This window comes from Vulpes vulpes, chromosome 13 (assembly GCF_048418805.1).
Source record: "Vulpes vulpes isolate BD-2025 chromosome 13, VulVul3, whole genome shotgun sequence".
NCBI classification, from domain to species: domain Eukaryota; kingdom Metazoa; phylum Chordata; class Mammalia; order Carnivora; family Canidae; genus Vulpes; species Vulpes vulpes.
This window is the reverse complement of record NC_132792.1, coordinates 105,732,811-105,758,591: the sequence shown is the minus strand read 5'-3', so window position 1 is coordinate 105,758,591 and position 25,781 is coordinate 105,732,811. Positions and strand designations below refer to the sequence as shown.

Below are 25,781 nucleotides of genomic sequence, written 5' to 3'. Positions count from 1 at the left end.
CTTTTCAGCTGCTATCTTGCTGGTCGTGTTTGCAGCTGCCTCAACAAAAAATCTTATCCTGTTGTCCCCTATTGACGCAAAAATTTCTTCAAATTTAATGTCATGGTAGGTTAAGATACAAGTTTCTCCCCTAACCCTCTAGGTCTGATATAGACAGAATAAAGTAGCCTCTTCTCCATCTCAGACTCCAGTACTGGCATAGTTTTTTGAGGGGAGAGGTCATACCCAGGGCTTGGGGGGGGGGCCCGCCCCGCGCCTTGTTGTTAATTAGCAAGTGGTTTTTAAGCATCTCCGTTGTCTTCTTAATTCCCCACTTCCCCCCATAAATACATTTTCCAAGAATTCCTATAGAGAGGGGGTGGAAGAGGAAGCCAGTATGTGGGGTTGTGGCCTTGAAGCCCCATTTGGCTTCAAATTTATTTTTACATTTACTTCTGATATCTGAGGGTAAAAAACATATATATATATGTTTATATGCCAAAATATGTGTGTAGGTGGGCTGTCACGTTTTCAAGGGCCATGAGGTTCTCCTGTGTAAGCGTGGGGCAGAGGCGGGGGTCAAACCTGTTCCTTAAAACAGCACTATTTGGAGAACTCCAGCAGCGCCGATGCTACCAGAGGCAAATCGCGCTCAAAGGCAGAAGCAAGCCCGGAGTCTTTCCCCTCCGTGATGTTGGGCAAGTCATGAAACTTCGAGGCGTTCTTGCAAAATGGGAATAACCTTGCTGAGTTAAGTGAAAGAGTAACTGGAATAGCCTAAGTGGAAGGACTCCGAGAAACGACAGCGCGGGTCTCCGGCGACAGGGGCGCCGAGGGGCCGCACGCCCACCCGCCGGGGTCCCCTCCTTCCGCTAACGCGGGAGCCCGCGGCGGCGGCTCGTCTCCATGGCAACCGCGCGCCCATCCCCCGCCGCCCGCCAACCCACCTCGAGGACCGGAAGCAGCTCCGGATCGGGCGCTTCCCCGGCGTCTTCCGGAGGACGCGGGGTCGCTCTTCCCGGCAGGGAGGTGAGAGCCGAGTCCTCTTCCGAGCCCGCAGGCCTCGGGGAGAAGCGCCCCCCGCCGGCGGTGGGAGGAGGTGGCCGCGGCCCCGGGCCCCCGCCCCGCCCGGCTCCTCCCTCCGCGCACGCCCCCTTTAGGCCGGCCCCGACCCCTGCGGCCCCCGCCTCGCACCTCCGGGCCCCTCGCCGCGCGTCCGCAGCCCTCGGGGCCCCCGGGCGCCAGCGCTCCGCGAGCCGGCCCGGCGGCGGAGGGACTTTGGAGTGAGTGGGCCGTGCGGGCGGACCCCCGCGTCGGCGCTCTCCGCCCCTGGCCCGGCTGCGGTGTTGGGGGTTCGGCGTCCCGCGTCCCGGCAGGCGCCGAGAGCAGGTGTGCAGGCGTGCAGGTGTGCAGGTGTGCAGGCGGCGCGTGGGCGGCTGGTGCTGAAGCGGCAGAGCGCGTCCCGCCGCCACTCTCCGTGACTTCGGAGTCTGCCTTTAGTTTAGGGTCCCGATGTAACACCCCCCCCCCCGCCCCGCAACGGCTTCCAGACTCAGGGCCTCGAACCCTTCCTGCTGCTCCGCCTCGACCCTAGAGTCTCATCCGGGCGCGAGGCTCCTCTGCACGGGGCCCCCGGCAGCCTCCGGGATTCAGCCCCCCGCCCCGCCCCGCCCCGCCCCGTGCCGGCGCCCACGCTACCTGAGCTGGCCTTGTGAGGGTCCTCATCCGCATCGCGGCAGGGAAATAACCGTACGGGGCTTTGACAGGATCGAAATAAGGTGCTGAGACTAGAGCGTAGTAAATTCTGTGTCTTTTGTTATCATTTGCTGCATTGCAATCACCGTCGTATCATTGACGGATAACACTGTGGACTCTCTCTTCGAATATAAGCTTTAAGGAGCCATAGGCTTTGTTCAGGTCACTGCTGTATCTTTGGTGCCTAGAACAGCACTTGATGAAGTTGGGGTGGGGGATGGTAGAGTGCATAAAGAGGAAAAACGGGCACATACAAGATTTTTTTAATTAGCCATCAGTAATCAATGATGCTTATACTAAAACGGTGCTAAAAATGTCTTGCTACTCCCTTTCTGCTAACAAGCTATGATACTTACGGAAATTGTTGCCCTGCTTCACCACCATGTTGCTTTGGCATTGTGGATTGTTAGAAAATTGTCTGTGTAATTCATTTGATAATACATAGCAATATATTTGCCACTCTCCTTTGGGCCCAACAAGCCAAGTCCTTGGGATATCCTTGAATAAGTTGGAGAAAAAGAATATATTCCTGAAAATTTGCTTCCCAGCATTATTTATGACAGTAAAAATTAGAAACACTCTAAATATTCTATGGTAGAGAGAAATAATAAAAATGTCATGGATTTGGAAGTAGAAGTAAATATGAAATAAATGGAAGCACATTAAGAGGGAGGAATATGCAATTACTTTTTCTTTTGAATGGTTACTGTCAAAATAGTATTGTCTTAATACTATTTGATAGTATTAGACTTAATGTTATATTAATACTGCTTAATAATAAGCATTGAAAAAAATCCACATGAAAGCACTTCTCTTATGAGTGCTATTTCTTAGCACTCTTTGCATCAGGCTAGCAAAAAAATTAATTGGCTCTTTGAGCCTGCCACAGAGTCAATTTTTCTCAAGCTTCCCTTACTCCTGCTCTCCTGGAGTTCCTGCGCAATCTTGGCTGATCTCTTACTATGATAGTCAGCCTCGTGTGCATGATTTACAGAATAAATTGGGAATTACTCATGCATGTAAATTAATGCATCTTAGCTCTTCGATTTCTTAAGGAAGTATTCTTTGAAAGCTTGCTTTATACTAAGATTAAGGGCAGTGCTTTCTGTACAGTCTTCCATTTCTTAGATGTATTGTTCTAAGGAAACATTTGTCTGTGTCTTGTTCCCACTTGTTTCTTTCATCATACTTAAGGAAAACTTTACCTTCTTGAAGATTAAAACCTATATATCTGTTCCCAGTCCAAATGTCTTTAAAGCTGAGAAAGTCATCACTCTTTCTACAAACTTCAGAGGAATCTGACAGAATTTTGATAGTGAAGATGGAAAAGGAAGAGCAGACCTGTGATCTGAACTCCAGCCTCCCCTGGAGAAGCAGCTCCTGCCCAGAGACCTTCCGCCAGAGGTTCAGGCAGTTTGGCTACCAGGAGTCCCCTGGGCCCAGGGAGGCTCTGAGCCAGCTCCGGGAACTTTGCCATCAGTGGCTGAGGCCAGAGGTGAATACCAAGGAGCAGATCCTGGAGCTGCTGGTGCTGGAGCAGTTCCTGGCCATCCTGCCTGAGGAGCTGCAGGCCTGGCTTCGAGAGTACCAGCCTGAAAATGGAGAGGAAGCCGTGACTATGCTGGAGGAGCTGGAAAAAGAGCTTGATGGGCCAACTGAGCAGGTAAAAAGGCATCTTGTGGGGATGAGTGACCAGGTTGAGTCAGGAGCTCTGGGGCATGACTGCAGGTAGAGTTCTCAAATTATACTCCTACTCGCTAACCACATAGGGTGGTAAATATACTCATAGAATGTGGCTCTGCTTTCTTCCTCCCTTTTCTGTATCCCAGGACGTTTTTTATGTAGTTTCTTCTCTATTATTTTATTTTGTTTTGTTTTAAAATTTTTATTTATTTGAGAGAGAAAGAGAGAGTGTGCGCAAGCATGTGCTCACAACCAGGGGGAGCGACTGAGGGACAGGGAGAAGCAGGCTCCCAGCTGAGCAGGGAGCTGGATACAGCTGATCCCAGGACCCCAGGATCACCACCTGAGCCAAAGGCAGGGGCTTAACCAACTGAGCCACCAAGTGCCCATCTCTATTATTTTATCCCCAACATGATTCCCTTCTTCAGTCTCTGTTATACCTACCTGCTTCTAGGTCTTTTTTGGACAAAGTGAGGACATGCTTGCAGAGAAGCTGACATCTTGGGAAATCACTCAGGAGTCACCAAGTAGCCAGATCAAGCCTGTAAAGAAGCAGCTGCCATTGGCATCAGGGGAGTTTCACTCAATTCGAAAAGGTGAGGGGCAGGATTCCATTCATGGTGGGGGCAAAGGTGGCCTCTCAGCCCACCACACACATCTCAGCTGCTTTCTGCAAGAGGTCTCAAATCTCCCCTCCTGCCTCATCACTGTGCAGACTTCCACTATTAAATGTTGTGCTAATGATTGTCCTCAGGATTTTGTTCTTGTTTCTTTTCCAGACTCTCTTATAATATCTTTCAGATTTTTAAATCCTTGGCATCATGTCCATGGGGATTTTTCAGCCTTTTTTAGAGAAGCATGATATTTTACATGGATGGAGTTCCAGTATATAAAACAGATGAAAACACAGCTACCCTGACTGAAGCAAGAACAAGTAGTATCAGCCCACAAGCTTGGCGAAAGTCACAGTCTACAGACCACTAGTCCACGCCATCATTTTCTGTATAGCTATTTGCTTGGTTACTAGTGGCATCTAGTATTCAAATCACCATATTTCTGCCAAGATGACTGCCCTCTCATAGTGACTTGAATAGTTTTCTCTACCCTCTCACATCCTAAACTGGCCTCTGCTGCTGCTTGCAGTACTTTTTGCAAAAGTGCTGCAAAATGGCTGGCTTAGCACCCTGTTCTTTTGTTGCAGATACTAAAAAAATAAAGGCTGTGGGAAAAAAAAGCAGAGCAAAATAAGGGAGACGGGTCTTATTAAATAAGGTAGGGACACAGTCTTATTAACTAAAGTGGTGGAGAAGGCCTCTTTGATTAATGACATTTGAGCAGGACCTTCCTTCTAGATGATCATGCTGGATAAAATGAGAGTCAGAAATGAAGATGGGAAACCCTACTTGGAAGAATCTCCTCTTCTCCCCCCAGCACTGCTTCCATATTCCACAGGGGTCGATCAGCTAAGTAAGGTTAGAGTTTTTACAAGGTGATTTTGAAAAGAAAATATAGGAAAATCAAAATACAAAAACATAGAAAATATTTCTGTTTGTTGACAAGAGGCTCATAGGGGTACTTAACACCCCTAGTCTAGCAGTTGTCTTGGCTTAGCTAAGAGAGAAATGAAAGTATTTTCATACTCCATCAGGATCAAGAGGGAACCATCCCTGCCTTGGTAGCTTTTTGTTGTGGTAATTGCAAAAGTTATCAGCCTCAAAGCCAGGTCTTGGGATCCCAGTGTTGACAATAACAACATTCTACCTCCAAATGTCCTCACAGAGGACTCTCTTAAATTTGTTTTGTTTTTTAATTTTATTTTTTTCATCATGATAACTGTACACTTTAATCCCCATCCCTTTTTTCCCTTAGCCCCCCACCCCCCTGCCATCTGGTAATCAGCAGTTCTCTGTAATTAAGAGTCTGTTTCTTGGTTTGCACCCCCCCCTTTTTTCCCTTTGCTCAATTTATTTTGTTTCTTAAATTCCACACATGAGTGAAATCATATGGTATTTGTTTTCCTCTGGCTGACTTATTTCACTTAGCATAATACTCTCTAGCTTTATCCATGTTGATGCAAATGGCAAGATTTAATTATTTTTTATGGCTGAGTAATATTCCACACATTACACAATAAATATTGTGTATTTATACCACATTTTCTTTATCCGCTCATCTATAGATGAACGCTTGAGCTGCTTCCATAGTTTGGCTACTATAATTAATGCTATTAACATAGGGGAGCATATATCCCTCTGAATTAGTGTTTTTGTGCTTTGGGGGATAAATATCTTCTAGTTAGTGCCATTACTGGATCATGGGGTAGTTCTCTTTTTAACTTTTTGAGGAACTTCCATACTATTTTCCACAGTGGCTGCACCAATTTGCATTCCTACCAACAGTGCAAGAGCATTCCTTTGTCTCTACATCTTCACTAACACTTGTTTCTTGCATTTTTTAGTTTAGCCATTCTGACAGGTGTGAGGTTCTCTCATCGTAGTCTTGATTTGTATTTCCCTGATGACAAGTGATGTTAAGCATCTTTGCATGTGTGTGTTGGCCATCTATATGTCTACTTTGGAGAAATATCTATTCTTGTCTTCTCATTTTTAAATTGGATTACTTGTTTTCTGGGTCTTGAGTTATGTAAATTCTTTATGTATTTTGGATGCTAACTAACCCTTTATTGGATAAATAAATTTGCAAATATCTTAGCCCATTCAGTAGGTTGCCTTTTACTTTTATTGGTTGTTTCCTTTGCTGCGCAGAAATTTTTATCTTTATGTAGTCCCAATAGTTTATTTTTGCTTTGTTTCCCTTGCCTCAAGAGACACATCTAGAAAAATGTTGCTATGGCCAATGTCAGATTATTGCCTTTGTTCTCTTCAAGGATTTTTTTAAAAAAGATTTTACTTATTCATGAAAGACACAGAGAGAGAGAGAGGCAGAGGGAGAAGTAGGCTCCATGCGTAGCCTGATGTGGGACTCGTTCCTCGGTCTCCAGGATCAGGCCCCAGGCTGAAGGTGGCTCTAAACCGCTGAGCCACCGGGGCTGCCTCTTCAAGGATTTTTATGGTTTCAGGTCTCATGTTTAGGTCTTTAATCCATTTTGAGTTTATTTTTGTAAATGATGTAAGAAAGTGGTCCAGGGGCTTCTGGGTGGCTCAGTCAGTTAAGTATCTGCCTTTGGCTCAGGTCATGGTCCCAGGGTCCTGGGATTGAGCTCCATATGGGGGCGGGGGTTCCTGCTCAGCGGGGAGTCTGTTTCTCCTTCTGCTGCTACTCCTGCTTGTGAGCGCATGCTCTCTCTGTCAAATAAATACATAAAATCTTAAAAAAAAAAAAAAAGTAGTCCAGATTCTTTCTTTTGGGTATAGCTGTCCAGTTTTCCCAACACTTTGTTGAAGAGACTGTCCTTTTCCCATTATGTATTCATTCCTCCTTTGTTGAAGATTGACCATAAAATTATAGGTTTATTTTTGGGTTTTCTATTTTCTTTCATTGATCTATATGTTTATCTTTGTGCCAGTACCATACTGTTTTAATTACTGTCATTTTGTAACATAACTTGAAATCTGGGATTGTGATACTCAAGATATGTTTTTCTTTTTCAAGATTGCTTTAGCTATTCAAGGTCTTTTGTGGTTCCATAGAAATTTTAGGATTGGGGCAGCCCAGGTAGCTCAGTGGCTTAGCACCGCCTTCAGTCCAGGGCGTGATCCTGGAGATCCGGAATCGAGTCCGACGTCGGGCTCCCTGCATGGAGCCTGCTTCTCCCTCTGCCTGTGTCTCTGTCTCTGTCTCTCTCTGTCTCTCATGAATAAATAAAATCTTAAAAAAAAAAAAATTTTAGGATTGTTCTAGTTCTGTGAAAAATGCTGTTAGTATTTTGACAGGGATTATATTAGGTCTGTAGATTGCACTGGGGAGTATAGAAATTTTTAACAATGTTTGTTCTTCCAACCCATAAACATGGAATATCTTCCCATGTCTTTGCGTTGTCTTGAATTTCTTTCATGAGTGTTTTATAGTTTTCAGAATATAAGTCCTTCACCTCTTTGGTTAAATTTATTGCTAGATCTTTTACTGGTTTTGGTGCAATTGTAAGTGGGATTATTTTCTTAATTTCACTTTCTGCTTCATTATTAGTGTATAGGAACAGATTTCTATACATTGATTTTGTATCTTGCAACTTACTGAATTCATTTATGAGTTCTGATAGTTTTTTGGTGGAGTCTTTAGAGTTTTCTAGATACAGTATCATGTCATCTGCAAATAGTGAGAGTTTTACTTCTCCCTTACCAATTTGGAGCCTTTTATTTCTTTATGTTGTCTGAGTGCTGTGGCTAGGGCTTCCAGTACAATGTTGAATAAAAGTGGCTAAAGTGGACATCCTTGAATTTTGATGGTGGGGACCAGATGTTGGAGTCACCTTAGAATTTGGAACAGAGTCTTTACCATTTACAAAATGACTTCTATTTACACCAGTAACAATGGCAGTCAACTAATACTATAAAATACATTTAAGGGTAGGGCTTTTTCATAAGTGAGTACTTTGTGCTACCCTTGATTTTTTGACGTGTCAGTTATCCTAGTCTATAATCCTCCCCCCACCCCCCTAATTTGTATTTTCTGACCTTATTTTCTTTCTCTAAAAATTTTTTTTTAATTTTTATTTATTTATGATAGTCACAGAGAGAAAGAGAGAGGCAGAGACACAGGCGGAGGAAGAAGCAGGCTCCATGCACCGGGAGCCTGATGTGGGATTCGATCCCGGCTCTCCAGGATCGCGCCCTGGGCCAAAGGCAGGCGCCAAACCACTGCGCCACCCAGGGATCCCATGACCTTATTTTCCATATTCATTTTTGACCCTTTGGCTTTCTTCATTTCATTTATCATTATTAAATGTTTTTTATTGATGCTCGTACTAAGTCTTATTTAATTACTACCTGCTGCCCCATCTGGCTCCTCTCCTTCAGTTGCTTCTCTGTTTCTCCCATAATTCCTCATCTTTTAGTCCCATTTCTTCCAGATTTTCTTCAGTCTCTGATACATCTTTGTACCTCTACTCACCATCCTACCTTTTGCGTGGAACTTTTCAACTTTATAGTTGACTGTCTCCTCAATATATAAATCTTTCCCTTTTTTGTCTTTTGGTCTTCTCAATATTTTCTGACTTACCATCTCCATCCTCTACGTGGTGATGCTGTTTTACAAACATGCTAGCCAGTGAATAATCCATATAGATTTTCTTTGTGTCATTCTATTTGCCTTTCTTTCTTTTATTTTTAAGATTTTATTTATTTATTCATGAGAGACATACAGAGACATAGGGAGAGGGAGAAGCAGGTTCCCCATGGGGAGCCTGTTTCAGGACTTGATTCCAGGACCCCCCGGGATCACAACCAGAGCCAACGGCAGACAAAGGGAGATCCTCAACCACTGAGCCACCCAGGTGCCCCTCTTTCTTTCTTTCTGTACAGAGAACTGGTGACATTGTTTTTCTATGTATTATTTCAGCTAAAGACACAAAAACTCTAAATGTGAATGCAGCTTTGAGGCAGAAGACTTCTCCAGCCATGGAACTGCATTACACTGTTTCCAACAACCTTCTTATGGACGCTCCTCAGAGTTGCACATATCGAAGAACCTGTGAACAAGATGGCAAGTTTGCAAGAAGACAGAGAAACCCTTTTGGGAAGAAGCAACACAAGTGTGATGAATGTGGCAAAGTCTTTAGTCAGAGCTCAGCCCTCATCCTCCATCATAGAATCCACAGTGGGGAGAAACCCTACACATGTGACGTGTGCGCAAAGGCTTTCAGCCGAAGTGCCGTCCTGATTCAGCATCGAAGAACACACACTGGAGAGAAACCCTACAAGTGTCATGAATGTGGGAAAGCCTTTAGTCAGAGCTCAAATCTTCTCAGACATAGAAAGAGACACATGAAAGAAAAAGTCCCATCAGTGTTGTAAGGGAATCAAAGCATTTGCTCAGAGCTTTTTCAGCAAGAGAAGACACAAAGCACGAACACTCCTTTAGTATTTCAGTAGTTCTAGTGGGTACTAGTTTGCTTTCAAAAGTCATAAAAACTACAGGAGAGAATGTAAAATATCTTCTGTCAATGTTGTTTGCTCTCCTGCTTTATCAATACAGTGTCAATTCAAATGTTTGAGATTCTACAGCTTAATTCAGATTTCCATCCCTAGGGTAGCTCTTGAAAAGACATTCTCAAACATGTTCTATTTTCATTACTAACACAAGTCATGAACTAGTACATTTCTTTTTGGACAAATATATTTTCCCTGTTGAGAAGGAATGTGTAAGTTCCTCAGTATAAAAATAAGTGTTTTCCTCAATTCTATAACTCAAGCATTGGGATTCTCAGACCAAAGATTAGAATTTTTGAAATTTTTACCATGTGCTTGTTTGTTTTAAAGAGAGTGAGAGAGCACAAGCAGGAGAGCTGTGGGCAGAGGGAGAGGGAGAAGCAGGCTCCACACTGAGCAGGAAGTCCCATGCAGGGCTTGATCCCAGGACGCTGGGATCATGACCCAAGCCGAAGGCAGACACTTAACTGACTGAACCACCCAGGCACCCCCTACCATTTGTTTTTTGTTACTAGATTCAAAATATGAGAATAGGATTGAGGAGGCCCAAAAGAATGTATACCTTTAGACCTGGGCAGAAATGTCCAGGGTCACTGTTAGGTGGAAGAAGAGTAAAGGGACCTACTCTCACAAAAATTCACAAAAGCTTACACGTTACTGATACTAAGTAAAGTTTTTTTTTGTTTTTTAAGATTTATTTATTTTTACAGAGAGAGTGGTGTGTGTGGCAGGGGGGAGGGCAGAAGGAGAGAGAATTTCAAGCAGACTCCCCACTGAGCAAGAAGCCCGATGTGGTACTTGACCCCACACCCCTGAGATCATGACCTGAGCCAAAATCCAAAGTCAGACACCTAACTGACTGAGCCACTCAGGCACCCTCTAAGTAATATTCTATGTAGAAAAAAAATGTTTTTAAAGATTTTATTTAGTTATTCATGAGAGACACACAGAGAGAGGCAGAAACACAGAGGCAGAAGCAGGCTCCTTGCTGGGAGCCTGATGTGGGACTCGGTCCCTGGACCCAGGATCATGCCCTGAGCCAAAGGCAGACTCAACTGCTAAGCCACCCAGGCGTCCCCCGCCAAAATAATCTCTACAATGTAATTTGGAAATAACTCAGTGAATACAGCAGATTGGCTCTGCATGTCTTAGGGAGTGGCATAAATATAAGGAATGTTATAATAAACAGGGCTATCTACGGGTGCTTATATAACATTCGTGATCATCTTAAAATGAAAAAGAGATAAAGAAAAGACAGTTCACATAAGACTGATGGAATACGAGCAAATGTGGCCTGTAACGGAGAGGTGCAGCACAGCATATGTGCGAAAGGAAACCCTTACCAGCTAACAGCTCTCCTCCAGTGTTCAAGTCCCCTTTTCTGCTATACATCAGCTGTGAGCATGTTTCAGGCACCACAAGAGAACCTTTTTAGGGTCATGTGCATTCTTAAGGTTTGTCCTTCGACAAACTATCAAGACTTGAACCCCTGGGTTTTGACGCTCTTGTACAAAATTACTAAAGTTCAGTTTGAAGAGTTCACTGAACTTTGCCCATATGTCAGTCAGATTTCCTGTGTAAAAATAAAATGACTTGTATGTTATTAAAATTATCATGACAGTATACAAATAATGTTCCAAGAATCTAGGGATTCTTGATAAAAACTGTATTATAAGAATATATGCCTCATAATGTTTTCTGTGGTGCCACAGTTAGCCAATATGGAAGCAAACATCAAAAATGGAAATCCTTAGGAGAAGGGAAGAGGGGCCTCATAGTGAACTTCTTTGATGAGGAGCATAAATATTGTACTTTCAGAAAATCTAACCATATCTAGTGCTGAGAGTAACTCCAGAAACAAATACGGGATTACTGTGCTCTACTTAGAATATTGATAATATAAGATTGGTAAGGGAAGAGGTGAATGTAAATTGTGATTATAGAATTGTCTGATAGTGATTATACTTTGTAGCTCTAGTGAATATGAATATATATTGGGTTTTGTATATTTAGATTTATTAAAAGTGTGAGAATCTTTATTTGGGCTCATTCTCTTTGTAATTAAAGAAAGGAACAAGCCATCTATGAAAGCAGCTACTGCCTCAGACACAAGTATTGTGATTTATTGCATGATTATGGAAAGACAGAGTTTCTTGTTACTATTTGAATAAAATGACAATCTGGAGTGTTTTGAGGGAAGGGAAGTTGTCTTCAGTTGGTGCTGCCATAAACCTTAAGAGATTGTGTTATCTACGTTGTGAATAATCTGTTTCTCCCCCAGAAGGTGGTGTGAGTCATATCATCTAAGTACATGACAAAACTTTGAAAGGTGTTTTTGTGTTACTGGGAGTTAATCATACACTTACATAGATCTCCTAATGCTAGTTCATTTAAATGGAAATTTAATATGACTTGGGCTAACCTTGATTTTTAAAATTAGCATGATAGGGATCCCTGGGTGGTACAGCGGTTTGGCGCCTGCCTTTGGCCCAGGGCGCGATCCTGGAGACCCGGGATCGAATCCCACGTCGGGCTCCCGGTGCATGGAGCCTGCTTCTCCCTCTGCCTGTGTCTCTGCCTCTCTCTCTCTCTCTCTCTCTCTCTCTGTGACTATCATAAATAAATAATAATAATTTAAAAAATTAAAAAAAAATACCAACTTGCATATATGGCTCCAAGGAAGAGGGGGAGAATGAATGATACTTTGGGAAGAAATGTCTTGAGATAGCAGGACGCCTGGGTGGCTCAGTGGCTGAGCCTCTGCCTTTAGCTCAGGGTGTGATCTTGAAGTTCCAGGATTGAGTGCCGCATTGGGCTTCTTGCAGGGAGCCTGCTTCTTCCTCTGCTTCTCCCTCTGCCTGTGTCTCTGCCCACCCCCCGTGTGTCTCTCATAAATAAATAAATAAATAAATAAATAAATAAATAAATATCTTTAAAAAAAAAAAAAGTCATGAGATAGCAAAAGGAAAAAATGAAAAAGCCCTCCTGTCTCCTGGAAATGGTGAGGCAAAGGTCAGACACAGGTGTTCCTTTACCTTTGCACCCAATGCCTAGAGAAATGCCAGAGAGGGTTGGGAGATAATTTGAAAGGGGAGAAGGCTGGGCCAACTTGCTATTGAGTGCATTGAGGGAGCAATTGCTGAACAGACTTCTTGTTCTCCAACACTGGACTACTATAAAAATGGCAATGCAGTGTTAAGCAAAAGGCTCCTACCAGCTAACATATGATTTAGGAGATCTTTAGCAGTTCTCCACGTTCAATGGGGACCCTGGAAAAGAGCTGATTGCATCAACTGGAGAGTTGGGACCATTGCACAAAGTAACTTTGTGGATCTTATAGCCAAGAGCTGCAGGACCCAGAAGGCCCACAATCAGCTGGGAGTCTCAGCCACACCTTAGAGGGTGGCTGGAACCGATGTGGAGATGACAAATGAAGGAAAAGATATTGGCCTCCAGCCTAGCCAAAAGAACAACTTACTGGTTGCTATAGTTTGGTGAGCAAGCACCACGGCAGACCACTTGTGAAGACAAGAGACTAGAAAAGAAGGACAGTAAGCCCATCTGAGATCCAATCCATAGCACCATCTCACCTAAGTGAATATAAACCCCCTCCCCAGAAATCCAGATGACAGAAAAGGGCAGAACAAGAAATAGCCATTTAGGGAGTTGAACTTAAAATGGACTGAATAATTAAATTCTTTCACTACCACCACCCATACAATGGAGTGGGAATTCAAGAAGCAAAAATATCAGTTATAAAAAATTAGCTCCATTTTCTTTGCATATTTGAGAAGAATTGTGTTTACCCCACCAAATGGGTGCTTATATCTGCTTCTGTGTTGATGCCACTATTTTATGTTTCTTGAAAGCATGAAGTGACTCATTCACTGCTATCTCTGAAGCATCTGTCACAGTACCTGACCTCCAATAGGCACTTAAATACTTGTGGAATGAAAATATTTGCAAACTACGTATCTGATAAGGTATCAATATCCACAATATATAAAGAACTCCCACAGCTCAATGATAACAACAAAACCCCTAAACAATCTATTTCAAAAATGGGCAAAGGACATGAATAGATATTTCTCCAAAGAAGACATACAAATGGCCAATAAGTACAGGAAAAGATGTTCAACAACACTAATCATTAGGGAAATACAAATTAAAACCAAAATAAGATATCCCCTCATACACATTAGGATAGCTTTGATTAAAAATATAAAAGATAACAAATGCTGGCAAGGATGTGGAGAAATCGGAACACTTGTGCATTGCTGACGGGAATGTAAAATGATGTAGCCACTATGGAAAACAGTTTGATGGCTCTTCAAAAAGCTGAATATAGAATTACCAAATGATTCAGCAATTCCACTCCTCAGTATATCATCCAAAAGAACTAAAAGTGGGGGCGGGGGAGGGGGAACCCATCGGTGGCTCAGTGTTTTGGCCCCTGCCTTTGGCCCCAGGGCATGATCCTGGAGACCGGGGATCTAGTCCCACGTCGGACTCTCTGCATGTAGCCTGCTTCTCCCTGTGCCTGTGTCTCTGCCTCTCTCTGTGTGTGTCTCTCATGAATAAATAAAAATTTTTTTAAAAAAAAGAACTGAAAGCGGGGACTCAGATCCTTGTACATCCATGTTCATAGCAGTATTATTCACAATAGCCAAAAGGTGGAAATAACGTTTTTACTAATAGATCAATGACATTGGTTGGAAGCTTATATAACATGTGAACTCTAGTGTCTGAGCTAATGATCAGCCAGGTAAACATCTGCTATCTTTCCCTATGTAGCTTGGCTGGCTCCAATATATTGCAGAAGGAGTTGTCAGGATGCTAGGTGGAATGTCACTATTTGGACAGGTCAATGGGGCTGCATCAGAACTGCATTAATCCAGGGTGCCTTTGGCTTGGGTCATGATCCCAGGGTCCTGGGATGGAGCCCCACATCAGGCTCCCTGTAGGGAGCCAGCTTCTCCCTCTGCGTGCTGCTCTCCCAGCTTGTGCTCATGCTTTCTCTCTTTCAAACAGATAAATAAAATTTTAAATAAAAAAAGAACTAGATTATTCCATTAGACTGCTTTTATTCACTGCCTATTAACGGTATTGTCAACTGAGTGGTTTTACAGTTTGACTTATCAATACTCATTCAACTCCACATGATTAACCTAAGCCAGTCATGGTAATCCTGTTCTACTTGCAAGTAATTTTGATTTAGGAATGGGTATATCACCCAATCTGGGTCAATGAGACATTAGGGAAAACCTGTTCCATGGTCTCCAGGAAAAGTTTGCTTTCTCTAAAAAGAAGAGATAGAAAAGATGATGCCTTTCTATCTCCAGATGTTGTTGTGAGTGGCTATGATGGCAGGCAATGTTGCAACAGCTGGTAGATGAAGCTGACACATGGAGGAAGGAGCTAAGAAATCTGCAGAGCAGGACTCAAGTCCTGATGTACCATTCCTTCATATACTTACCTTAGAAAATAAGAAACGTTTGAAATAAGTGACCTAATTATTCACCTCAAGAATCTAGGGAAAAAATAAAAGAGGAATTTGAAACCAAAGTAAGTAGAAAGGACAATGATAAAAATAAGGACAGAAGCTCTGGTTCCAGGGAAGGTAAGCACATTCCACTCTTGTCTTTCTCCACAGAGAGATTCCCACAGAATCCTGGACAGAGATAAAGAAGCAACTCCTTGAGGAGTAAATAATGCAAGCCGATTTGGGAGGAGGACTAGAATCTGAAGTTCCACTGAACTGCACTGAATTTACGCTTTCTTCTTCCTCGGTGTCTCCTAGCCTAGACTCAGCCTCCTAGCCTGAAACCCAGAAGCGCACACAGAGAGAGAACAGGAAGAACTCCAAGGGAAATGTTCTGTGCATGGCCTAAGGAGTAGGGAAGGGGCTCCTAAGAGTCAGAAAGAATGGGAGAAATCCCTTAGTTTTTTTTAAAAGAGGGATGTGGGGAGGGGCAGAGGGAGAGGGAGTGAAAGAATCTTAAGCAGGTTCCATGCCCAGTGCGGCTCAATCTCACAACCCTGAGATCATGACCTGAGCGAAAATCAAGAGTCAGATGCTTAACTGATTGAGCCACCCCGGTGCCCCCATCCTGTATCTTTTTTTCTTCATTTGACTTCTCTCCTACCACAGCCTCCAGGCAATAATATAGCCATGCAGCAACCCAGCAATGGCAGGGGGCACAGAAAGAAATCACCTTAAACTCAGAGGGAGGGGAACCCTTAGCTTTGATCAGAGGAGCTTTGGTTCCAAGAGCATGGTACCAATCTCCGTGGCTTTTATCCTCTCTGTGTCCTATCACTTCTTTTTTTTTTTTTTTTTAATTTTAATTTTTTTTTTTTTTATGATAGTCACAGAGAGAGAGAGAGAGGCAGAGACACAGGCGGAGGGAGAAGCAGGCTCCATGCACCGAGAGCCCGACGTGGGATTCGATCCCGGGTCTCCAGGATCGCGCCCTGGGCCAAAGGCAGGCGCCAAACCGCTGCACCACCCGGGGATCCCTGTCCTATCACTTCTTGACCAGGATGCAGATGTAGTTGAGAGAAGAAAACACCAGAGCAAGGAAACTACAGCCCTAACTTTCTAGCTGGAAGACTACTAAGGGAGGCCTCAGGCAGCGAGAAAATGTTAATTGCAAATGGCAGAGAGATCAAGTGTAATCTCTAAAAGTAATATATGAACACCTCCGCTCACCTCTAAACTGTACATGCATGGATCTGACCCTACAGGGCGCAGCACAGGCATTGAGAACTGAGCTACCGGGTAGACTACTTCCCCAGATCCAGACTGGCCACCAGGTGGCATGCACAAAGGACTGGAAATGTTTGAAAACTGAACTGACTTTAGAACTACAACCCACACAGAACTTGTGGCCTGACCCTACCTGGGGCAACTGCCTGCTAAAACAAACAAACAAATCAACTTTCTGCTTAGGACATAAAATGATACCCAGAATCTAATAACAAAATATCAAAATGTGCAGGATACAGTGCAAAATGATTAGGCATAGTAAGAACCAGGAACATCTCAATTTGAAAGGAAAAAGAAAATCAAATTATGCCACTGCCTAGATGACATACATGTTAGAACTATCAGAAAAAGACTCTAAATCACATATTATAACCATGCTTAAGAAGTGTGAATGAATGGAATGAGGAAACATCAGGAAAGAAATAAAGATATAAAGAAGATACAAATGGAAATTTTATAGAAAAATAAATTGCCAAAGTAAAACATACACTGGATGAGCTCGGTGGAAGAATGCAAATGACAGATGAAATAGTCATCTATATAGATCAACGGAAATTACACAATGTAAACAACACTAGGAATAACAGATTGTAAAACAAAATTCTTAATGAATGTAAGCACAAAAGTCCTCAACAAATATTATCAAATTGAATTCAGCAATGTATAAAAAGAAGAAAATACCTGGACCAAGTGGGGCTTATCCCAGGACTATACAGTTGGCCCAGTATTCAAAAGTCAAAGCAATCCACCAGAGGTGCAGTTCCAAAAGGAAAAACCACATGATCATATCAACTGATGCAGAAAAAGTATTTGACAAAATTCATCATCTATTTATGTTACAAAGACAAAGTAACTTCCCCAGACTGATAAAGCGCATCTATGAAAAACCTAGAGTTCACCACACACCAATTAGAATGGCCAAAATGTGAAACACTAACACCACGAAATGGTGGTGAAGATGTGGAGCAACAGGAACTCATTCATTGCTGGCAAGAATGCAACATGGTACACACACTTTGGCAGTTTCTAACAAAACCATATTTTCACCATATGATCCAGCAATCATGCTCCTTAGTATTTATCCAAAGGAGTTGGAAATGTACATTTACACACAAATTTGGACACCTGTTTTAGCAGCTTTATTCATAATTGCCAAACCTTGGAAGCAACCAAGATGTCCTTCAGTGGTGAATGGATGCATAAACTGTGGTACATCCAGACAATGGAATAGTATTCATTGCTAAAAAGAAACGAGCTATCCAGCCATGAAGGGACATGGAGAAACCTTAAGTGCACGTTACTAAGTGAAAGAAGTCAATCTGTAAAGATTCCGCTATATAGTGGACTTCCTGGAAAAGGCAAAACTATGAAGACAAAGATCAGTAGTTGCCTGGGGGTGGAGGAGATGAAATAGGCACAGCTCAGAGGATTTTTATTTTTTTTTATTTTTTTTTTTTTCAGAGGATTTTTAGAGCAGGTAAAATACTCTGTATGATATCATAATAATGGACTTATGTCATTATACACTTGTCTAAACCCATAAAATACATAATACCAAGAGTGAACCTTAAGGTAGACCATGGACTTTGGGTGATTATGATGTGTCAATATAGGTTCATCCTTGGTTAAATATGTATCATTCTGGTAAGTGATATTGATAATGGGAAGGCTATGTATGTGTGGGGCCTGAGGGCATATGGGAAATCTCTCTAATTCCCTCTCAATGTTGTAAACCTAAAACTACTCTAAAAAAATAAAGTCTTATGCAAAGCAAAACAAAAACCCTAGAGTCCGTATCATGCTCAGTTATAAAAGACTGAATCCCTTCCCCCCATGACTGGGAACAAAGAAAGTGTGTCCAGTCTTTCCATTCCTACTCAACATTGTATTGGAAGTCCTAGCCAAGGCAATAAAGCAAGAAAAAAAAGTAATATAGTTTGGAAATTAAGAAATAAACTTTCCCTTTCTGTAGATAACATGATTATCCACATAGAAAATCCACTGAATCTATAAAAATGCTTCTAATGGAGTTGTGATGGTTAATTTATGTGTCAACCTGACTGGGTTAAGGGATGCTCAGATAGCTGATAAAACATCATTTCTGGGTATGTCTGTAAAGGTATTTCCAGAAGAGATTAGCATTTGAATCAGTACACTGACAAAAGAAGTTCATCCTTAGCAATATGGGTGGGTATCATCCAATTCCTTCAGAACCTGAACAGAACCTGAACAGATATGGGTGGGTATCATCCACTTCCTTCAGAACCTGAACAGAAGCTGAACAGAACCTGAACCTGAACCTGAACAGGGCAATTTTGCTCTTTGCTTTAGCTGAGATATCCATCTTCTCCTGCCTTTAGGACAGCAACCAGACTGAATTATATCAACAGCTTTCCTATTTGCAGACAGCATGCTGTGGGACTTCTCAGCCTCCATAACTCCATAACTGAATGAGCCAATTCTTTTTTTTAATTTTTATTTATTTATGATAGTCACACAGAGAGAGAGAGAGAGAGAGAGGCAGAGACACAGGCAGAGGGAGAAGCAGGCTCCATGCACCGGGAGCCCGACGTGGGATTCGATCCCAGGTCTCCAGGATCGCGCCCTGGGCCAAAGGCAGGCGCCAAACCACTGCGCCACCCAGGGATCCCGAGCCAATTCTTCTAATAAATGTTTTTATAAATATGTTATATATCCTATTGTTTCTGTTTCTCTGGAGAACCCTGGCTAATACAGTGGTTTGTCAAGGTTGAAAATAAAAGTCAATACACAAAAATCAATTGCGGTTGACACCTGAACAATATGGGATTAGGGGCACCAACCACTCTGCACTATAAAAAATCCATGTATAATTTTTGGCTCCCCCAAAACCTACTCCTAATACCCAAATTTTGATCAGAAGCATTACCTATAAGATAGTCAATTAACACATATTTTTTATGTGTGTTTTATACTGTATTCTTACAATAAAGTAAGCTAGAGAAAAAATGGTATTAAGAAAATCATAGGGAGGTGAAAATACATTTACAGTTTTGTGCTATATTTGTATATAAAATATCCTCATATTAGCAGATCCACATAGTTCAAACATATGTTGTTCAAGGGTCAGCTGCATATTTTAAATATGGGCAATGTACAATTAGAGATTTTAATATATCATTTTAAATAGCCCATAAAACCAGTTAATGCTCAGGAATAAATTGAACAAAATGTGGGCATGATTTGTACATTGAAATCTACAAAATGTTAATGAATAAAATCAAAGAAGATCAAGTATAGGAAATATAGCCAATACTCTTATAATAACTTTGTATGACTCCAGATAGTAACTACACTTATTAAAGCGAGCATTTCATAATGTATATGAATCACTACGTTATACACATGAAACTGATATAATATTATATGTCAACTATTCTTCAATTAAAAATAAAAATTTTTGGGGCACCTGGGTGGCTCAGTGGTTGGCGTCTGCCTTTGGCTCAGGGCGTGATCCTGGGGTCCTGGGATCGAGTCCTACATCATGCTCCCTGCAGGGAGCCTGCTTCTCCCTCCTCCTGTGTCTCTGCCTCTCTCTCTATGTCTCTCATGAATAAATAAAATCTTTTAAAAAAATAAATAAAAATGAAAATAGGTAAAATCAAAGATCAAAATGAATGACAAGATATGGTATATTATTAATGGGTTGATGGACTCAATATAATTAACATGCCAATTGTCTATAAACTGATCAATAGATTTAATGCAATTCTGATAGAAATTCCAGTAGGATATTTTTGTAGATATAGGCAACTAATTCTATTCTTTTAAAAGATTTTATTCATTTATTTAGAGAAATCTATTTCTATTATTTAGAGAGATCTATTTCTCTTTCTGCCTGTATCTCTCTCCCTGCTTGTGCTTTCTCGCTGGCTCTCTCCTTCTCTCTCTCAAATAAATAAATAAAATCTTTTAAAAATTAAAGAAAATTTTTTAAAAGATTAAAAGGCAATTGAATGGAAACAAAATAAACTTCTTATCATGGGATGCCTGGGTGGCTCAGCTGTTTAGCGCCTGCCTTCGGCCCAGGGCATGATCCTGGAGTCCCGGGATTGAGTCCCACATTGGGCTCCCTTAGAGGAACCTGCTTCTCCCTCTGCCTATGTCTCTGCCTCTCTCTCTCTCTCTCTCTCTCTCTCTCCGTGTGTCTCTCATGGATAAATAAATAAAATCTTTAAAAAAAAGTAAACTTCTTATCAAATAGAACTGGATATTTATATGCAAACCCTCCCCCTGACACAAACCTTCAACTTATAATTTGCACGTTATACAAAAATTAATGCAAAATAAATCATGTATCTAATACTAAATATAAAAATATAAAACTTTTAGGAGGAAGCGTGAGAGAATCTTCATGTCCTGGTGTTATGTATTCTTAGCTATGACAACAAAAGCACTAGTTATAAAATTTTAAAATGGATGAGTTGGAGTTCATTAAAATAAAACATTTTTTGCTGTGAAATACACTATTAAGAATAAAATTCAAACTACAGACTGGGAGAAGTATTTATAAGTGACAACACAAAAGACTTGTATCTAGAATATTTATAAGAACTTCAAAAATTTAGCAGTAAAAAAAATTTTTAATGAGGTGGCATTGGGGATGGGGGTCCTTGAACAAACACTTCCCAGAAGAGCATTTATGGATGACAAATAAGCAAATGAAAAGTTGCTCAACATCATTAACCTTAGGGAAATGCAAATGAAAACCATGATGCGATATAATCGTATGCATATTAGAATGGCTAAACAACAACAACCAAAAACACTAACATAACACTTAGTACTGGTGAATATGTTGAGCATCTGGAATATTCATACATTGCTGGTAATGTAAAATGGTACAGCCATTCTGTATAACAGTTTGGCAATTTCCTATAAAAGTAAGCATATACTTTGTGTGTGTGTGAGAGAGAGAAAAAGAGAGACCTAAAATCTCCTTTAATTGTGGATCTTCATTATAATGTTTAAACATAGCTGTCAACATATTTCCAGTTGTACATTTTATATATTGTTCCCCAACATCATTCTCTAGGCAGATTCTCTAGAGAGGGTGAAAAAGCCATATATAAAAAATACATCATACATATTATATATATATAATTTTTATATGTAATTTTAATGCTTATTTCCCAAATTCATATTTTATATGTCATATATTATTGATTTTGGCTCAATTTTCAATTTATTTAAACTAAAAAAATAAAAGTCATATATATTAGCTCCAGCTGCTATAACAAAATACCATAGACTGGATGGCTTAAACAACAGGAATTTATTTCTTACAGTTCTGGAGGGTGGGAAGTCCAAGATCAAGATGCCAGTGGATTTGGTTTTCTGGTGAGGGCTCTCTTTCCAGCCTGCAGATGATCACTGTCTCACTGTGACCTTATGTGGTGGGGAGAAAGAAAAAGAGGAACCAAGCTCTCTCCATCTCATCATATAAGTGCACTAATTCCCCACCCTCATAACCTCATCTAAACCTAATTCTTTCTCATAGGGCCCATCTTCAAATACCTTCACATTGGGGGTTAGAGCTTCAACATGTGAATTTGGGCGGGGGGCACAAACATTCAGCCCACAAAACTATATGACTCAGCAGTCCCTTTTCCAGATATTAACTCTAGAGAGATCAAAACTTATATTCACACAAAGCTTATCCATGAGTATTTATAGTATCTCTATTCATAATTGCCTAAACCCAGAAAGCACCCAAAAGTCCTTCAATGGTTGAATGGATAAACAAACTGTGATAGCTGCAATAAAATGAACTATGGAGACATGCAATAGCATGGATGAGTCTCAAAGTCATTATGCTGAATGAAAGGTATGTAAAAATGTATGTACTTTATGATCCCATTTATATTGCACTCTAGAAAAGTCAAAACTCTTTTGATGGATAATAAATTAATTGCTGCTATGGATTAGGGATGTAAGAAAGTTGTGAGTATATCCTGAGGTAGTTTTATGGAATGATGAAACTATTCTGCATCATAATTTTGGTGGTAGTTTCACAAATCTATACATGTGTGTTAAAACTCATACAGCTATATGCCAAAACAAGAGTCAATTTCACTGTATATTAATTGTTTTTTAAAAAGGAGAACTCCGTGAAATAGACAAAAATAATTGAGCAAATAAAGCCAAAAGTTAATTCCTTAAAAAATTAATAAAATTGATGAACTAGAAGCAAACTGATAAAGAAAAGCAAACCTAAAATTACCAATTTTAGGAAGGAAAGAGGGAAGATCACAACTGGTCCAATAGACATTACAAGGATATTGGGGAAAAAAAAAAAAAAGATATTGGGCAGCCCGGGTGGCTCAGCGGTTTAGCACCACCTTCGGCCCAGGGTGTGATCCTGGAGACCCGGGATTGAGTCCCACGTCGGGCTACTTGCATGGAGCCTGCTTCTCCCTCTGCCTGTGTCTCTGCCTTTCTCTCTCAGTGTCTCTCATGAATAAATAAAATTTTTAAAAAAAGGATATTAAGGAAATAGTATGAACAGCTTTATGCCAACAAATTTGACAACTTACATGAATTATAGGAATTTCTTGAGAGATACAAACTATTCCTCTGACATTTTATTGACCAGAACTGAATCATATGGCCATTCCCAGCTACCAGGAAGGCAAAGTGAGTATCTGGCAAAGAGAAACAGAATGGTCATGGATGGCTTAACTCAATCACAGTTTACTGCCTGTGGCTGGGCACAGTAATCAAAAAAATCAGCAAATGAGGGGGAAGTTTTTTTTTTTTTTAAAGATTTATTTATTTGAGAGAGGGAGAGAGAAAGAGAAAACACGCACAGAGGGAGAGGTAGATAAGCAGACTCCCTGCTGAGCAGGGAGGTGGAGAAGGGCTCCATCCCAGGACCCTGAGATCAAGACCTGAGGTGAAATCAAGGGTTGGATGCTTAGCTGACTGAGCCACGCAGGAGCCTGGAGAATGCTGTATGTAGGGAATTAACAGTGCCTGTCACAGGTTTTTAGCTACTTGCCATCTAAAGACTCCTGGTGCAGTGCACTTATTGGCTGAAACAGAATCTTTAACCACTGTATTTTAAATGCCCAGAGGGAAATACTTCTGAACTGATGGGAAGGACTGAGAGCTTCAAAATAATTGTTACAGAAAAGCCTAGAAAAGATTATTATTATTATTGAATGAAATCTAATTAACAGCAGGTCTGAAGGTCTGTACTTTCATTTCAAGGTGAAAACTTTTCTTACTTTGCTTCCTCTGTCTTTGGATGCTTCTCTTCCTCTTCAGCACACTACCTCATGTAGGTGTGTCCCCCACACACACCCTGTATTCTGTTCTTTTGCTATAGCACCTTTTTTTTTTTAAGGTTTATTTATTCATGAGAGACACAGAGAGGTAGAGACATAGGCAGAGGGAGAAGCAGGGTCCCTGCAGGGAGCTTGATGCAGGATTCGATCCCAGGACGGTGGGATCACGACCTGAGCCAAAGGTAGTTGCTCAACCAGTGAGCCACCCAGGTGCCCCTACTGTAGTACTTTTTTTTTTTTAAGATTTTATTTATTTATTCATAGACACAGAGAGGCAGAGACACAGGCAGAGTCGGAGAGGGAGAAGTAGGCTCCATGCAGGGAGCCCAACGTGGGACTCCATCCCAGGTCTCCAGGATCGCACCCCAGGCTGCAGGCGGCGCCAAACCGCTGTGCCACCGGGGCTGCCTCCTACTGTAGTACTTCTTTACTGCCTTATAAATACTTGGTTTTTTGTTCATTTCCTACATAAGACTGTGATGTTAAAAGAAGGAATCATGACTTCATTGTAGTCACGTCTAGGTCTCTGGAACCCAGGTAGTATCCATCTGGTTTTGGTTTTGGTTTTTTTTTTACCATTAGTTAATGAATGAGATGCTTTTAAAGCAAGGTCAAACGATTCGGCTGGTAAAGAAATGAGCCTTTTTTAGATTTAGACAGATCAGTACTTACATAGACTGTGAAACCAAGAGTAGCCAAAAGGTACCGGCTCCTCATGAGCTATTGTCTCACACTAAAAGGATAACACCAAAACAAAAGGAATCAGATGACTTCAGCCTGAGATGTGGGATGCCTTGTTTCTAAGGGGCTAATGCTGTGCTGTAGCTAAGCCTTTTTACAGTCTCAGCTGCACACCAGGTCACAGGTGAGACAGAAAGCTTCATCACAACCCAGCAAGCAATGAAGAACTGTGTCATGACAGCCTCCTGCCAAGACAGGGACCTGAGTGGCAAATGGTCTTCTTGTAGCTCCTCACAAGCCTCTCATGTTCTCACATTCTGGGAGGATGACAGGTGTTTTGCCAACACTCAAATCAGCTGCATGCTCACCTGCATGACCTCACAAATCAGCTCACCTACATGACCTATGTAGGTAGGTATGTGCAAGGTTGTCCAGCACTGGGATGGAACTATTCCTTACTCTCTGGTTGCTCAGAAGAACGTGATGCTCTATCTTGACTGTGTCTTTAAATTGGCAACAGGGACCACCATTCAGGAAAGAGCCCACATAATGGGGCTCAGAAGGATGGTATTTCAAAATGGATGTTGTGGGTCCCTGCCCTCAAAAGAATAAATTAGAGAGGGAAGACTCCCTGTAATTTCCATTTACTCTCTTAGAATTAGGAATAATAAAATCCCAAGCAGAGTTTTATAAAATTTTGCAACACTTTCAACTCCCCCAAGTGTTTCTGTTTGATATTGTTTATCTTTTTTGTTCTCTAATATTAATCAGATGTAAAAACTCTTAAAGCCAAACACAATAAAACAAAAATGCCTTGAGCTAGTCGTTAGGGTCACAAAAGAGGGAAAGTTGGGAAGAGGACTGCCTGGATGGCTCAGTGGAGTAGTTGACTGTCTACCTTTGGCTCAGGTTGTAATCCTGGGGTCCTGGGATCGAGTCCAGCATCAGGCTTCTCTCAGGGAGCCTCTCTGCCTCCTCTCTGCCTAAGTGTCTGCCTTTCTGTGTCTCTCTCACGAATAAATAAAATCTTTAAAAAAAAGAAAAAAAAGTTGGGAAGACCAGCCAAGCAGGTTGGTGGCAGTAGCCAAGGAGGAGAGTGAAATGGTTGGATTTTGAAGCCTCCTAAATGAGAAAAGAGAGAGGAAGGACCAGAGTTAGGTTCTGAGGAGACAAAGTTCCTGTTAGAACATAAATGAGGGGATCCCTGCGTGGCTCAGCCATTTGGTGCCTGCCTTTGGCCCAGGGCGCCATCCTGGAGTCCCGGGATCGAGTCCTGCGTCAGGCTCCTCAGGCTCCCCGCATGGAGCCTGCTTCTCCCTCTGCCTGTGTCTCTGTCTATCATAAATAAATCTTTAAAAAAAAAAAAAAAAGAACATAAATGAGTGCTATACCATCAGCATCTTGGTGGCTAGCTCTCTCATTCATGAATCCAGCAGAGGCTGAGGGCACTCTATGAAGCCCTGAATGAGGCAGAAAGCT

General features: G+C 41.6%; 1 protein-coding gene across 3 annotated transcripts; it reads left to right on the top strand.

The window, feature by feature from the left end:
• Positions 1–802: 802 nt before the first annotated feature.
• On the top strand, positions 803–11,723 carry ZNF396 (zinc finger protein 396). Of its 3 annotated transcripts, none has more exons than XM_072732197.1 (4): positions 803–1,008; positions 2,976–3,397; positions 3,872–4,013; positions 8,935–11,723. In XM_072732197.1, the coding sequence occupies exons 2-4, from the start codon at positions 2,981–2,983 to the stop codon at positions 9,387–9,389; spliced, it is 1,014 nt and encodes a 337-aa protein (XP_072588298.1). In that variant the 5' UTR covers positions 803–1,008; positions 2,976–2,980; the 3' UTR covers positions 9,390–11,723. The 3 variants fall into 3 exon arrangements, with proteins under 3 accessions (XP_072588298.1, XP_072588299.1, XP_072588297.1); XM_072732198.1 differs by lacking the exon at positions 803–1,008 and adding an exon at positions 1,153–1,368 and having other exon boundaries at positions 8,935–11,563; XM_072732196.1 differs by lacking the exon at positions 803–1,008 and adding an exon at positions 1,606–1,757 and having other exon boundaries at positions 8,935–11,563.
• The last annotated feature ends 14,058 nt before the right edge of the window (positions 11,724–25,781 follow it).

Coding starts and splice junctions, on each gene's coding strand:
- ZNF396 (XM_072732197.1), top strand. CDS start 2,981: ATGTCTTTAAAGCTGAGAAAGTCATCACTCTTTCTACAAACTTCAGAG. Junction 3,398..3,871: donor TTGATGGGCCAACTGAGCAG/GTAAAAAGGCAT, acceptor ACCTGCTTCTAG/GTCTTTTTTGGACAAAGTGA. Junction 4,014..8,934: donor GTTTCACTCAATTCGAAAAG/GTGAGGGGCAGG, acceptor GTATTATTTCAG/CTAAAGACACAAAAACTCTA.